General features: G+C 38.8%; 2 protein-coding genes and 1 pseudogene across 5 annotated transcripts; 2 read left to right on the forward strand and 1 right to left on the reverse strand.

Annotated features, from left to right (window-relative positions):
* Nucleotides 1–65: 65 nt before the first annotated feature.
* On the forward strand, nucleotides 66–3,257 carry LOC114516400 (ATP-binding cassette sub-family B member 9-like). The gene is made up of 4 exons (XM_028535855.1): nucleotides 66–624; nucleotides 1,034–1,754; nucleotides 1,971–2,195; nucleotides 2,367–3,257. The coding sequence occupies exons 1-4, from the start codon at nucleotides 74–76 to the stop codon at nucleotides 3,213–3,215; spliced, it is 2,346 nt and encodes a 781-aa protein (XP_028391656.1). The 5' UTR covers nucleotides 66–73; the 3' UTR covers nucleotides 3,216–3,257.
* A 187-nt stretch (nucleotides 3,258–3,444) lies between these two features.
* Nucleotides 3,445–12,005, reverse strand: LOC114516405 (proline-rich transmembrane protein 4-like). Of its 4 annotated transcripts, XM_028535865.1 has the most exons (3): nucleotides 11,896–12,005; nucleotides 8,486–8,725; nucleotides 3,445–4,385 (listed from the first exon to the last, which is right to left on the reverse strand). In XM_028535865.1, exon 3 carries the CDS (start codon nucleotides 4,337–4,339, stop codon nucleotides 3,464–3,466), a length of 876 nt encoding a protein of 291 aa, XP_028391666.1. In that variant the 5' UTR covers nucleotides 4,340–4,385; nucleotides 8,486–8,725; nucleotides 11,896–12,005; the 3' UTR covers nucleotides 3,445–3,463. The 4 variants fall into 4 exon arrangements, with proteins under 4 accessions (XP_028391666.1, XP_028391667.1, XP_028391669.1 ...); XM_028535866.1 differs by lacking the exon at nucleotides 8,486–8,725; XM_028535868.1 differs by lacking the exons at nucleotides 8,486–8,725; nucleotides 11,896–12,005 and adding an exon at nucleotides 5,361–6,878.
* LOC114516399 lies at nucleotides 10,435–14,871 on the forward strand (annotated as a pseudogene).
* Nucleotides 14,872–14,881: the final 10 nt, after the last annotated feature.

The following is a 14,881-nucleotide window of genomic DNA, read 5'->3' on the forward strand; positions in this document are numbered from 1 at the left end:
TTCTTAGCTTCATCCAATCAAATTGCAGAATTCTGAAAGAATAAAATGATGAATCATTTATTTTTTATTGCAAATGGCGGTGCATGGAGTGATAACTGTTGTCTTTTTAGTTATAGTGGATATATTTCTCGCCACACTGTTTTTGCTGAAGTCAAATTGGACAAAAGTGTCATGGTTGACCGCTACATCAGATCTTCAGTTTTGTACAACGTCAGTGGACTTGTGGTTAACCGCCATTTCTCGTTTTTCCTTGATCGCAGGAGCAATCTTGGGCACAAGATTAAATGCAACGCAAGGACGTGCTCGTTTGAGGCTGTCTAGAAAGCTCATATATTGTTTATCGTTTGGTATCGTTGTTTATGTCCTAGCAAAGTTTCTAGCAAGTACAGAGTGCGTTGAAACACGCAGTTCCAAGGTATGGCTTTGGTTGTTTTTTGGTCATACTGCCGTGTTTTCAGTCACTTTTTCTTGGAGTTGGTGGGTGATGGGTAGTGGAGCATTGCAGAAGACTGTGCTTGTGGTTAATGAAGATCAAGAGGTTGGCTCAGTGCTGGAAATACAAGGATCTTTGTCATCTGAATCTGATGATGAAAGCGTTGACTCAGAGGATAGCTCTCATGACAGGTAACTTGTAAATCATAGTTCTGCTTTATCAAATGCTATAAAATGCTCAAATCTCACTGAACAAGACCCTGAATACACCACAAAATAACTTAAACTTAAACTTTGATGCCATTTTATCTTTAATTTATACTATTGGTTGGACAGGTACCTTCCTGGAGGGCTCAGTGTATAGAATTCATGCACAAGTTATAAAATCCATTTATGGATTATAGATGTTTGCTTTTACTCAACTATATATAGGTCAGTGAGACATTTATGCCAATCAGAACACATACATCAAGTGCCTCCAAACTTTGATTGCTGCATGCACATTTACTGAAATGTGTCTTGCACATTAATAATACATTATAAGACCAACCTTACAACAGGTAGTACATCAAACCTTACCCACTTGCTTCTTAATTTGTAGCAACACAAATGATGCAAAAAGCAAAGTTACAATATCAAAGCTTCTTTCTGTATCCAGACCAGATATCCACTATCTTTTCCTGGCATTTCTATTCCTTCTTTGTGCCGCAGTCGGGGAGATGTTTATTCCTTACTACACCGGCCAAGTCATTGACAGCATTGCCATTGAAAAAGACAGTGCTAAATTTCATAGATCCATCATCATAATGGGCTTGTTATCCTTCATAACTGCCATCTGTTCTGGTTTTCGGGGCGGTATATTCACTCTTGTATTGAGTCGGTTTTACATTCGAGTTAATAAACTTCTATTTGGTTCCATAATCAATCAAGAAATCGCCTTCTTCGATAAAACTAGAACTGGAGACATCGTTTCTCGTTTGACTTCAGACACGAGCAAAATGGGCGAACAAGTTACATTGAACATCAATGTCTTTCTAAGAAATGTTGTTACAGCACTAGGTGTGTGCGTACTAATGTTTCATATTTCATGGAAATTGAGTACAATGACCCTAATAAGTATACCAGTGGTGGCAGTCATCTCCGATGTGTACGGTAAATATTTTCAAAAGCTTTCCGAGAAAGTGCAAAATTCTATTGCAAAAGCGAATGAGGTGGCGGAGGAGGTTATTTCTGCCATGAGGACAGTGAGGAGCTTTGCAAATGAAGATGGCGTTATGAACGAGTATGCAAGGAAATTGGATAAAACCTATGCCTTAAACAAGGTAGGTTTCGGTCTAGATCACTTTTATATTGAAAATTGAAATATTTACATCATTTGGCATCTTGTTAATCAACTTAGACAACATCTGAAAACAAATACCGTGCGAGTTTAAACTACGAATTCATGCACCAGAGATTTTGGCATGTCCCAATCGTACACTATACCTTATTTTATAATTTATACCCAGTCTTAACGGCCGACAAATTTCCTGTCTTAGAAAGAGGCATTGGTGTACGGTGGTTATACTTGGTGTAACCATACTTTGGAGATGATTACTGACGTACTAACGTTATATTATGGCGGACACTTGGTAATGAGAGGAGAATTAAGCGGCGGTAATCTCGTTTCGTTTCTCCTCTATTCCTTGAGTCTGGGCCACGCTATCGAGGAAATTGGTGATGTTTATACTGGATTAGTGGATGCTGTTGGTGCTGCAGAAAAGGTGATGAGTTTTAGATTTATTTATAGTTGAAAACAGCAGTAAATATAGTCTGACTTCCTAAGGTAATACCTCACCCATTTACTCTGAATACAAAACACCCCCTCTCTCTAATTGTTCTCCCTCTCCAACGGTTATTCTTGACCCCTCTCTAACTATATCTTATTATTGAAGGTATTCCAGTACATAGACAGGGAGCCTGAGATACCTAATAATGGGACTTTGGCGCCAAGTGAATTTTCGGGTAGAGTGGAATTCAAGAACGTCACGTTCTCCTACCCAACTAGGTCTGACTCCACTGTCTTGAAAGATATCTCTTTCATCGTTGAACCTGGAGAAATGGTTGCTATTGTCGGCTCGAGCGGTGCTGGAAAGAGCACGTGTATCAATCTTCTAGAACATTTCTACGAACCCGGCGAAGGTGATGTTCTAATTGACGGGATTTCCGTGAAAGAGTTTGATCACAAATTCCTCCACGACAGAGTCGCATTGGTAGGACAAGAACCTGTGTTATTTGCCAGAAATTTAAAGGAAAACATTGCTTATAACTTCGAGTGCAGTACAGGAAACGAACTTGAGGAGAAAGTTGAAAACGCGGCGAGATTAGCGAATGCACATGATTTCATCACAGATTTAGCTCAGGGATATGATACTCAAGCAGGCGAGAAGGGACAGCAGCTTTCTGGCGGGCAGAAGCAACGCGTTGCTATCGCCAGAGCTCTGATTCGCAAGCCTTCAGTGGTGCTCTTCGATGAGGCCACGAGTGCTTTGGACGCGGAGAGCGAGTATAAGATACAACAAGCGATGTTTGAGAATTTGAACGGCAGGACGGTGATTGTGGTCGCGCACAGGTTCAGCACGATCGAGAAAGCGAACAGGATTATTGTCATGGAGAAAGGAAGCATTGTTGAGGTTGGAAATCATTCCGAGCTCATGGCTAAAGAAGGCACGTACGCAAAGTTGGTTCGACATCAGTTGGTTAAAAATGAAGAAATGAACGAGGATGAGAATTTCAGGACTTGATGATGTTAGACGTTAAATTTACGTTAAATTTAGTGAAATTTTTCTTACTAAACCAATCATAAATATACATGTATTCAAACGACAAGAAAAACAACGCAGGCGACACACTATACATAATTTATATTTATATACACTCTATATATTTATATAGCTATATACATATATTCAATTTCTAAATCGACCTCACGCGCGCGCCTGTCTAACGATACTCCAATACATCAACCGTATCTAGCCATGCACGACCCTCTTTAACGCGGGACTCGAGGCGTTTGCAAAGCAACGACTGAAATCAATAAGGTCACAAGGATTTCCAAAATCCGAAATATCGTCTGAAATACCCACCACGGCCAACTATCCGCGAATTCTGTGTCAGAGAGGACACTGCTCTCCCCGAACAGCGCCGCGTACAGACTCATCCCAAACACGCACAGACCCAAGATGGACGAAACACAACACTTTATGATCAACCATTTAAACCTCATCGGATCCCCCGGGGTTTTAGGACCGGATTCCACACCATCAAATGTTGCTGTTAAGTTCTTGCGTATTCTGTAGGCAGCCATGGAGTAACCCACTGTAATAACAACTCCCCAGAGGGCAAAGGTAACTTGACATAAGACCAGTAATATGTTTGCGGATTCGTGAAAGGCGACGATGATGTCAGAGACGACGACAAATGCGAAGTTTGCGATAGTTATAATGATGAGAACATAAATATTTTGAAATTTTGGCGGAGCCAGGCTAAGTTTTGTTGCATCAAGGAGGATCAGTAGCAGCACTCCGAAAGCTGATGTAAGCCCAGCAGTGCCCAAAGACCATACGGCGATCGTTATGACAAGCTGTGCATGGTTGCTCGATCTTGAAGCGTACGGGTTCAGAAACAGCACGAAACATCGTGATAACGCTTGGATGAGCAGTTGAAGACTCAGCATTATTAAGGGGGACCTTTTGTGTTCATTGCTTCGACGCCAGATTGATTGAACGAAGAAGAAAAGGAAGTATATTGCTGCCAGTGTCCATATACTGGCGAATGCGTAGACATGTATGGGCCAGGCCAAGCCCCACGACGATTTCGCCTCTGGCCAGTTGGGGCCTGGTTCGGGCCAAGATGGTTCCGCGACCATGTTGTGGTTTTTGTCAGTTCTCAAATGATTTGCTCTGCTAAAACTCCTGAAAATTAGAAAGATAAATTTTAAGATTAAATCTGCTTTGATCAGCTGGAAAACCTGAAAGATAAAAGATAAATATTCAAAATTTCATCTGCTGCCCGTAGCGATTCTTCTCAAGTCAAGTACGTCATGAGACCTCGGTATAGAATTACTCGTTTTTAATGAGATGAAAGGTTTTTTTCCTGACTACTGACGTTTTCACAAAAAAATATGTTAGTAAATATATTAATTATAATCATATAATTATGTTTTGCTACACACAATGTTGAACTTCGATGTATTGAATGGAATACAATATAGAGAAACTAATTCTTGTATATAAACATTACAATAATAATTTCAGTTTAATTCCATATTTTCAATGTTTACTTCTTATGATCGCTAGATCTCACCGGTTGTTGAACGTAGTACTAGTAGTTTACCACCACTGCATGCACTCAACCTGCTGTGAAATGATTACCTTGAGTTTCCGGATGAGAAACTGAAGACACGGGTCGGTTTAACCTCATCTAAACTTCTTTAATTCGATGTTCAACCAAATACTATAAATCCGCAGCAAGCCGCGAATTCAGTGTTCAGCCCGCTGTGTTTTTCCACTGTGTAGTTGTAGTATAAGACGTATATGCATGCGCGCGCGTGTTGTTTATACAGGCGCGATCATGCAAGTGTGTGGAATAAAACAGCGATAATCGATCGTGACACCTGTCATTTGAGAAGACCTGTGCATGCGGACATTTATGACGCATTTCATTTTTTTTCGTCAGATGATCTATAATGCTCGCTAAATCGCTGTGTGCGCGAATACGTCTGTACTTACACATATGAAAAGTAAATAAAACATGTGAATACCTTGGCTTTGGCTTTTAAGCCATCACGTAATGTGTACACATCTTGTTCTTAACTTTTTTTATACCGATAATACTCAATTCTTAACCCTTTTACCTAGGCTGTGTATTTACTATAATTGTTAGTTCACCTGGGTTTTTTTCCATTAATTCCCACTCAGTATCCATGGAAAATTTGTATGCACTTTGCATGGCTATATCAAGGTGACAACCATTTCAGACTGCGTCGGTGGAGTTTCTCTGCATGCATGACGCATTATCTATAAGCATCCCGCGCACGCACATACAAAGAAAAGTTTACAAGTACCACGAAGAATATGTTGCATGCAGTGTTGCATGTAAAATAAGATAACAGAAAATTCTGAGGGGAGCCTGTGCGTGATAAGATCTTGCGGGGGACAGAAAATGCTGCTATACCATGAATGATTGATTTGTTTGTTGCTGTGCCAACAAGGCAACATTCAAGTTTTTTCAATCATTCTCTTAAGAAGCACACAACAGCTAAAGCTATTGGCCATGAGCTATAGCTTGCACATAATTAATCAACATATATCAATTCTAACGCCAAAATAAATGTAACGAGATAATCAAATGAACGTGGCTTATATATTTATATATGATTGAAATAGTAAGATTTTTCACGTTGCATGAGTTCAGATCTGGATCTCTTTCGTGTCAAAAAATTGCTCGTCGTTGTCATTATACCCGTTAGTGTTTATATATTTATGAGTTACGTTATTTAAAACTTTTTTTACGTTGCCGAAAAAAGAGGGGTCGAGTTAAAATGAAACCTATTAATGAAATATTAACGAAGGCTTTATTTCGAAAATAAATATGACTAGGACTTGTCAGTACTTAGACCTACGTCAGTGCATCAACTCATTATTTGACACGCAGAAAACTTGTGCTTTACTCCAAAAAAAAACGAAGTATATACAAAGCCTTAGGAAATTAACTGATCATTACTAAAGATAATACTGTCAATAATAAAAATATGCGGCAAGCCTGAGTTTGCTGCAATATGGCAGTTCGTATTCAACTCTGCTATGGTTCTGCGGGTGCATAAAAATGTAGTTGACTAACTAGGCTAATAAGAATAATGTATTTTGAAGGTAGCATAATTTTTAACTAAACGCAAAATATAGTCGTGCATGCAAGAGTTTTATACTACTCTTTCGTCTCTTTGTCATTGCTAGTGCTGGTCAAACGTACAGTCCTTGCTATATGTATTCACGACATTACAGGATCATAATAGAAGGTGGGTTAAATTTTTGAATAATTATTTCAACATCGGATTAACTTGCGTATACAAACATGTTTCATGCATGCATTTGGATTGCAAATGAAATTAACATTCGGCTTTTAAATCATTTGTAATTCCCAACAAAGTAAATATTAGCCTTAGTGATTAACTGAAATTTTCTATTTTTCCGGAGGTTTTTCCTCAGCAGCGTGTCGAGAATTATAGTTGAAACTTCCAAACTTAGGTTCTGATCTGTGTAATTTGGCAAGAGTGAAGACTTTTAATGTAGTTAGAACCATAATTGCGATATCGTTAAAGCTACTACAAAAACTAATATGATTTGGAGACTGTTCCTCTTGATAGAACTTTAATCATATGCTTTTATGGAGTTCCGGCAAAAGATGTCTTAATTGTGTCTAGAAATAACCACAACGGGTGATCCCATGATCACTATGCCTATGGCATCGTCCGCCAAAACAGCGGCGAACTTTTGCAGGTGCGGGAAGGGAGAGACGAAATGCCCTGTCACACGATACAAGTTTTCATGCAATTTGCAATGCAATGTTCTACTTTTAAAATATGTGAATTCTTTAAAATGCTGTTAGTGTATAAGGATCGTCCATGAAGTTTGATAAACATGCAATGGTTTCGTAATTCGTATAGTTGCCAATTTACATATATGCCTTTATTAAAAAGAGTAAAGCGAAATATTCAGTTGAAGCCAGCTATTTCTTCGAAGCCATGCAGGCGGGTGTTTAATATTCGCATCAATTGCAGAGAACGATTAATTCTGGGCCGTAGGCTCGAGCGTTAACTTTCACAGATGCATGCATTTTTATTATAAAAAAGATTCACGCAGTCACAATATCTCTCTGCCATACAGAGCTTGTAAATAGTTATGATATGAGTAATGGAAATGTTAGAATGTTATTGTTGAGGTGATCTTCGCGCAATGTGCCATTTCCATGCAATGTTTTCAGTCAGTTTTAAAAGTTTATCGGGTTTTAAGAAGTGACAAATGTTTTTAACAGCTATAATAATGAAGATGCCTGCAGCCAGACATGCAACTGAAATTTGTTATGCAAACGAGATCATGCATCTGCTGCGTCAAAGCCGTTCAGGTTTAAATTTCGTCTTACTTAGGTTTAAAAAATCGTTCTTAGAATTCAGTCTCATCTAAGTCATCTTCTGTGCATGTTTACAGCGCTTCGCATGAACCAGGAAACACGGGGAAACATGATTTTTTGAGTGTTATGTACCGGTCCTTACCATGGTTTAAGTTGAACAATTATATTCAGTGGAATTGTGTTGAAGAAAAAAAAAAAAGATTAAAATGAACGCATATTGGCATACATGGATGCATGTCGATACTGCATGAAGTTCGGAAATCATATGGTGGGATCCAGCGTGAAACACCCATATTCATGCTTGCACAAACAATCATATATTGATCAAATATACGAGAGTGATTGCAATATTGCTCTGTAGACAGCTGAAGATTAAGCAAACTTAACTGACTGAGCATGCATTCTATGTTTACATTACAGCTGTATTGTATAATTCTCTATATACGCCCGGCCTGTATAGATCATGATCGCGGGCATGCTTGGCATTGCTTGCGATAGCGGCTTGAAAAAGATGGAGATAACAGAAACAGATAATTTGCATTGCAAGAAGACACATAGCTACCCCGTGAAAAAGTTACCTATATGGCATGCATGAAAATCTGTAAGTTTCACTGCTGGAGTACACAAATTGAAGAACACTTTCATATATATGGATGAAAATATCTGCGGTCGTAATTCAATGTTTTGCATCGCCTTGAAGCAGTATTTCCTTGCAAGATATATACGCATCGCTCACACAAGAACTGGGGGGAGGGGGAGAAGTGATTTGTAAGATGAACAATGTCAATGAAGCTTACAGTTATAAAAATTATGGCTAATTTGTATACTGTCTACAAGGGATGTTTGAATCGAATTCGCAGGTTTCCGTTCTACCTGAAAAACGTACCTGTTTTTTTAAATAGAGTGCTGTCGATATATACTCGTATAGTCAGGCTAGTCTTCTCAGGTTTCACAAACTTGCTGAAGAATTCTCGATTATATGATTATATCCGCCTTGACTGCGGGCACATCAGTTGCTTGCTTGTCCTCAAGACTGATTTAACAAACACGCTATGAACAATTTATAGCGAAACAGATCTCGAGAACGGTTTACAAGACAGGTGTTAAGGAGCCTGCGTCAGGCGACCTGAAAAGCGAATTATAATTCATCTGACGGATCCGACAGCTCGTTAAGTGTTTAGAGTTGTATGTCTACGTGTAAATTCATGATGTCACTCATGATATTACTGCGTCCACAAGTAAAAACCAATCGTCGAAATAATTTGTGCAATTATGCAAAAAGAACAGTATAGATCAATCTCTCCCGCTGAGAATGCTATAACGTTTTCCGCGTCATACGGTGAACTAACACCACCAATGGCAATGTGATGAATATCCCCCGTGTTGTTCAGTTGTGCAGTTTTTAAATGTTTAGAATAATCGTTTTTTAAATCATTAAAATCGTATCTGAAAATTGATAAGTCTTTCTAGAAGGACTCACAACAAATATATATATAATACCTGGCCTTTGTTCTTCCTACGCAAAATTAGTTTGAATTGAATTGAATTTTAAGATACGCCCGTATATATAGTATTTAAAAACTTATTATCAATATGCACACTGTTTCAAAATTAGCCCCGAACAATACATTATAAACATTCTCATTACTGGCTTTGATATCATTCCACGATACACAGATTCGAAATATTGCTCTAATGCTCTTGTCTGCAGTGTCATATGTTCAACTTGAATAAAAGAAAACATAGATTTGCGTCATTACAAGTTATTATTTTGTTGATAATAACACTGAGTTACGCATATATTAAGGGGTAGATAGCTTTGCTGTATCAACTGAATTGTGTCATTTACGTAGGAATATTCTAAAGATATGCTAAAGATCTTTATAATCAATGTTTACATGTCGGAAGTTAAAAAATCTTTTGATGCGAGACTTTTTAGGAGCTTCCAGACATAATCGGATAAATTCTCGTTCGTTTCCTTTGCCGGTCGTTTCTTCATCTAATCTACTCAATATTTCAGTGACATGAACTCTAACGAAAACTGAAGACTCAAAGTTTCTAATAATAGCCTCATTAGTATCCAAGTGTATTGAAACAGTTTGTTTGTTCACTATGTTAACTATGTCACTATGTTCACTATGTTCACTGCGTTTTGAACGGTTTTTTTTTGCCGCGGGTAAGCGGAAATTTGGAGATTTTCATATGTATCCACTAAATGCATCCGTTTTGAGCGGGCGCAAACGCCGGATACGTGTGTAAAAATATTCTTCAAATTATTGAGTGTTATTTGCCCAGCGCCAATCGTTTGAATTACCAGCCGTAGGGTATTTAACGGATCTCGAAAATTCGTATCTGGGGTTGTTCCAGTCCACCCACGCGGTCTGCATTCCACGCGTATACACACGACCCATAATTCTTTTCAGGACTCGAATTTTTAATAACGACTCTCGCCCTGTTTTTATCGCGCTGAAGTCAAATGGCTTTTTTTATACTGCTAATTCAATAAAGACTGTCCGTCTAAAATATTAGACCCTATATGTCCTATATTATTATGAACACGCGAGAGATTATGTATTGTTTTTTGTTTATTAAGACAATTGCAGAAAAAACCGTCTGCTTACCGTAAATTAAATAGCTTTTGCCACAAAGTTTAAGGTTTGCAGTTAAGAAGAGAAAACCTATGTTGAATTATCTGTACTTTATACAGCTTATCTCAACTACAACAAGGACAAGTGAGCTTTTATTTATGCATGCCTTCTGTACTGATAAAGCCGGCATTGCATTTAACAAAGCATCATATATTATGCTTTCAATTCTCCCAACTGATTTGGGGGAAAAATCCACCAGGATTGTAACAAATTGAAATTATTTTAAGGTAGGTTCACATTGCTTGCGAACGAGGAACCAATGTTAGTACAATATTCTTATCCCCTCTAAGAAAAACAATGTTATATTTATAATTTACGGCAAATTAATAGTTGTGATGTGTCTCGATTTGAACAAGGTGTTTGTATAGGACTTTGTTAATTACATAAAATAGCGCAATAAAGTTTCTTCTAGTGTTAAAATATTCAAAAGTAATATCTTGTTGTCAAGGACAGGGATAACAATAAGCTTAATGTTAATCGTTTTCATTTTACCTGCCGCAAAGATTTATTATTTATTAAAAAAATTTTCGCATTTGCTTTCTCTGTTGCGGATACATCATAACTCCTCGAACAGCTCTCGTTATGAAGGATGAGAAGCGGGATGATTCATCGAAAACTAATTTTATCCATCTGTTCGTAAGCTTACCGACTAATGACGTGTGTAGTCTGCGAGATTTAAGTACAAAATTATTGATACATCAGGTGAAGTCAAGAATTGAGCTTCGAGTTGGAATACCAGGGGATCTGATACATTTGTACTTTATGAATAACGAAATGATTGATAACAAGACGTTGGAAGATTATCCACTGAGATACGGGAGTATCCTTAGAGTACGACTGCACAAAACGTGGTTGGGACTGTTTGTGGCGTGCTCAAAAGGCGATGCATTTGAAGTTTTTCAAAACGGAGTCCAAGAGATAAGAGGTGAAACGTCAAACGATTTTGACACGGACCTGTGGAACAAATTGGTTGTTAAACGAGCGACTTTATGGCGACGTATCACGGGTACCTGTCTCTGATGTTAGAGCTGCTGAACTCTAGTGCAGCTGACATTAACGGATGTACGATATTTGGACGAACTGCTTTGCACATTGCTGCTAACCAAGGTTTCGTTGGATGTGTCTCGTTGTTACTCTCTGAGGGTGAGTACACTAAGTGCAGTTCAGTTTCTACCTCGTATTCGGACCGGACCACATACTTGTAAGCAAAAACAAAAAACCGAATTCGTCCGCAGTCAGGTTGCTCGAATACTTCCGCATTTAATCGTTTTGTGGTAGAACGAATTTGGGGAAATTTTATGGAGTTTTAAATATTTATGAACCAGAGATTATGTCGCTATATAAACCAGCTATGAAAATGAAATTTCGGGGCACGAAGGGAATGTAATCTTTGTTCTCGCGAGGACAAAGCTTATTACAAAATTGCTGATCCTTCACGTTTTCTTTATTAATTTAAGCTGGACACCTGCTAGGCCAAACTATGGCCAAACCATTCCAGCACTCCCAACCTCTTCCTGCATGTGTGGCTCGTTAGTAGGGCAGTTTGATAATATATATAACCTTTCTTTAACTCTTCACGAGTAACTATTCCCTCTGCGCAAGATTAAATTAAAATGTTTCAGATACACAAATGACTGACAAATCCTACCTGAAAAACAACAATCGCACCCAGCCTGTTTATTTGTCATGATATATGAAGGATTTCTGACTGAATTGACTGTCTCCACGGCCAGTTTCTGTCTAGTCAGTAGTCTACGATGTCTATTAAGCATGTTATAGTTTCCTGTTTACATCTCTATCATCTAAAGGGGCGGAGTCTAGTTCGTTGGATGTGTTTGGTAAAACTCCGTTGCAGTTGGCCCATTCTATGAAACATATTTATTGTCAAAAACGATTGTACATGCACCAGACGTCGGAGAACTGGCAGGAGAAGAGTCGAGGAACGAGAAAGACTGAGCATCGACCCAAGACAGCTCCCCATCAAATGATAAAGAACTTCCAACAAAATCATCAAGCAAGAAGTCACTCTAGCAAAGAACCATCTTCTGAGGTTGGTACCGTTGTCAAGATCAGTTCATTCCACAAATACGTACAATGCTTTTCACTCAATTTGCCGCAGTATCTTCACACAAATTTAAAGGGTCGTGGGCAAGGGTAAGGGCAAGTTAGGGGAGGCAGTGGGCCCCCAATAATCTGAGGAACTAAATTCCATCAGAACAACATATGTCCAAACAGCAATGTTGAAATACTAATTATTTCACTTGATATTTTTCACTTGATAGAGTTTACCAAGCATAACTACTACGTCCAGAGATCATCCGATATCCGCTCAGATCCCCAAGATTCCCTCGCAATCCTATGATCTACCTGTAATGACAATCATTGAACCTACTAAAACACGTGATCCAGGAGACAAAATCTCACATCAGACACCCATCGTGCGACCACAGACAGCACCTATGAGGAGTGGGGAGGACTTGTCCGTTTCTTGTAGCTCCTCACGAGGAATGCGTGGAATTGATGCAATTCTCAAAACTTCGCAGGATGATATTGTTGGAGAGTATCATAACATTGATGGTAAGGGACGAGGTATTTCTCGGAAACTCAACGAGATCTACCATATGATATATTCGACCATCACTATATTAAGCACTCTATTTCACTCTTTAGAGAGTTTGGCAAACATGAACATTACAACGTTAAGGTCATCATTACTACGAGAAGAGAATATCCACACGGATTTTAAAATGAAACCAAATGAGGCGAAAACCAGCGCCGAGTCTTCGAACAAGAAGGTAATTGGTTTCCTTTTGCAAGCTGAGGTTAACAGAAACAGGGGAGAACAAGGAAATAATTCTGAAGAAATGAATGACAGGCCAGTGACAACAGAAACGGACAGCAGTTTAATGACAGAGAATGGTAATACAGATGAAAAATTATGGAAGCCGACGAGTAACGGTTTCTCGGATTTGAATGATCAAAGGGATCAACTCTGGATCCCGGGAGCTTTTGGGGACGTTGGAAGTTCTGAAACTGAAAGAGCAAAAGAGCGTAGAAGAGCAACGTCCTTAAGTTACGAAGAATGGTTGGAGAGAAAGCGCCATTCATTGAAAGATGAGAGAAGAGAGCGACCGGCCAGCGCCTCGGAGAAACTGCGAAGCAAAGTCGGGCGAGAATTGGATGCCGAGAGCTTTCAGAGGTGGTTGGAAGAAAAAAAGAAATTCCGAAAGCGCAGCAAATCGGAAATCATTGAAAGCCATAGAACTAGTTCTGGGGTCCCTTTTGAGGAATGGTTACGACAGAAGAGACAACAACTGAACGGTAAATTTTTGCAAAATTGATTGCTTTAAAATGGGTACACATTGAAAATGAATGTAGAATGAATACACATTCGCATATTACATCTTAATATATCGTTAATCTGGAATAACAATGAGTTTCAAAGCGTTACAAAGCAGCATTAACTAAGAATATGAAAAAGCATTCTTCATATAGCACTCACATAAGATTAAATAACGAAATATTATGCTTGAATTTTTAGCGACGATGATCAACTCTCAAAGTCTGGACGCCGAAATGACTCAGTTGAGACCAAAACAGGTAAATTTAGGCGGGAAAACATTTGGTGAATGGTTGGCTGAGAAGAGAAAGACCTGTCATGATCGTGGAGAAACAACTCGTAAACCTGACCACAAGCGTGTTCAGTCTGGGAAGACTTTTAGAGAGTGGTTGAAGGACAAGAAAGATGAGAAACAAAAACACGAACATTTGCAAGAGAGTTTGGCAGGCTTGGAATTGCAAAAGAAAGCTTTGCTTGACGAGCAGCGAAAACTTAATCCAAGGGTGAAGACGTTTGAGGAATGGTTCGAGGAAAAACGTGCCCAAAGTGTCATAGACTTCATTCAATCAAAAAATATTCCCCACGAGTCTGGCTTGTTGAATTGTAAAACAAAATTCCCCGAAGATGCTTGTCTGGTAAGTGCAGAACTTTGAAGAGGCTGGGATGAAATTGGGGAAATGTTGAACTGATATACCTTTTGATGAATCTTTTCGTATTGATCAAGACACACACACACACACATTGCAGTTTTGTGTAAGCGACAGTGTTTTATTTTCATTGTTGCAGGTGTATGATATGTGGTTAACATCAAAGAACGTGGAAGAATTGGAAAAAGAGGAGAAACTGTACGAGAAGATGGTCGAGAAATGGCGAAGAAAGGAACAAGAACGGCTACTGATACGAAGAAGTATTTTGAGTAAACTAAATCAAACCAAGAAGGTAACGTGATGGAGTGAAGAGGTAGGAAGAAGTGAGTGCTGTCTTTTTCAGTTTGGCCGACATGTATGATGGGGTAATAGTGAACAATAGGGGACACAGGAATACATAACCCAGTATATGAATACCAATCTCGAAATGTATTGATACGAAGTCGACCAGGGCACTGCATAGTGTTTATGTCTGTTCCTGATCGCAACTGTCGATTAACACTCATCTTCTGTTTTTGATGGCGAACCTTTGTGTTTGGATGGGTGTTTTTCTCAGATGGACTAATATTTCTCACGAATACATTCAAAACAATATTTCTGTTAAATATATCAGCTATCAGCGCGTGCTGGCTTCGGAGCATGTTTAT

The sequence above is a fragment of the Dendronephthya gigantea genome, unplaced genomic scaffold, assembly GCF_004324835.1.
Source record: "Dendronephthya gigantea isolate DGI-Jeju-01 unplaced genomic scaffold, DenGig_1.0 000006F, whole genome shotgun sequence".
Classification (NCBI taxonomy): domain Eukaryota; kingdom Metazoa; phylum Cnidaria; class Anthozoa; order Malacalcyonacea; family Nephtheidae; genus Dendronephthya; species Dendronephthya gigantea.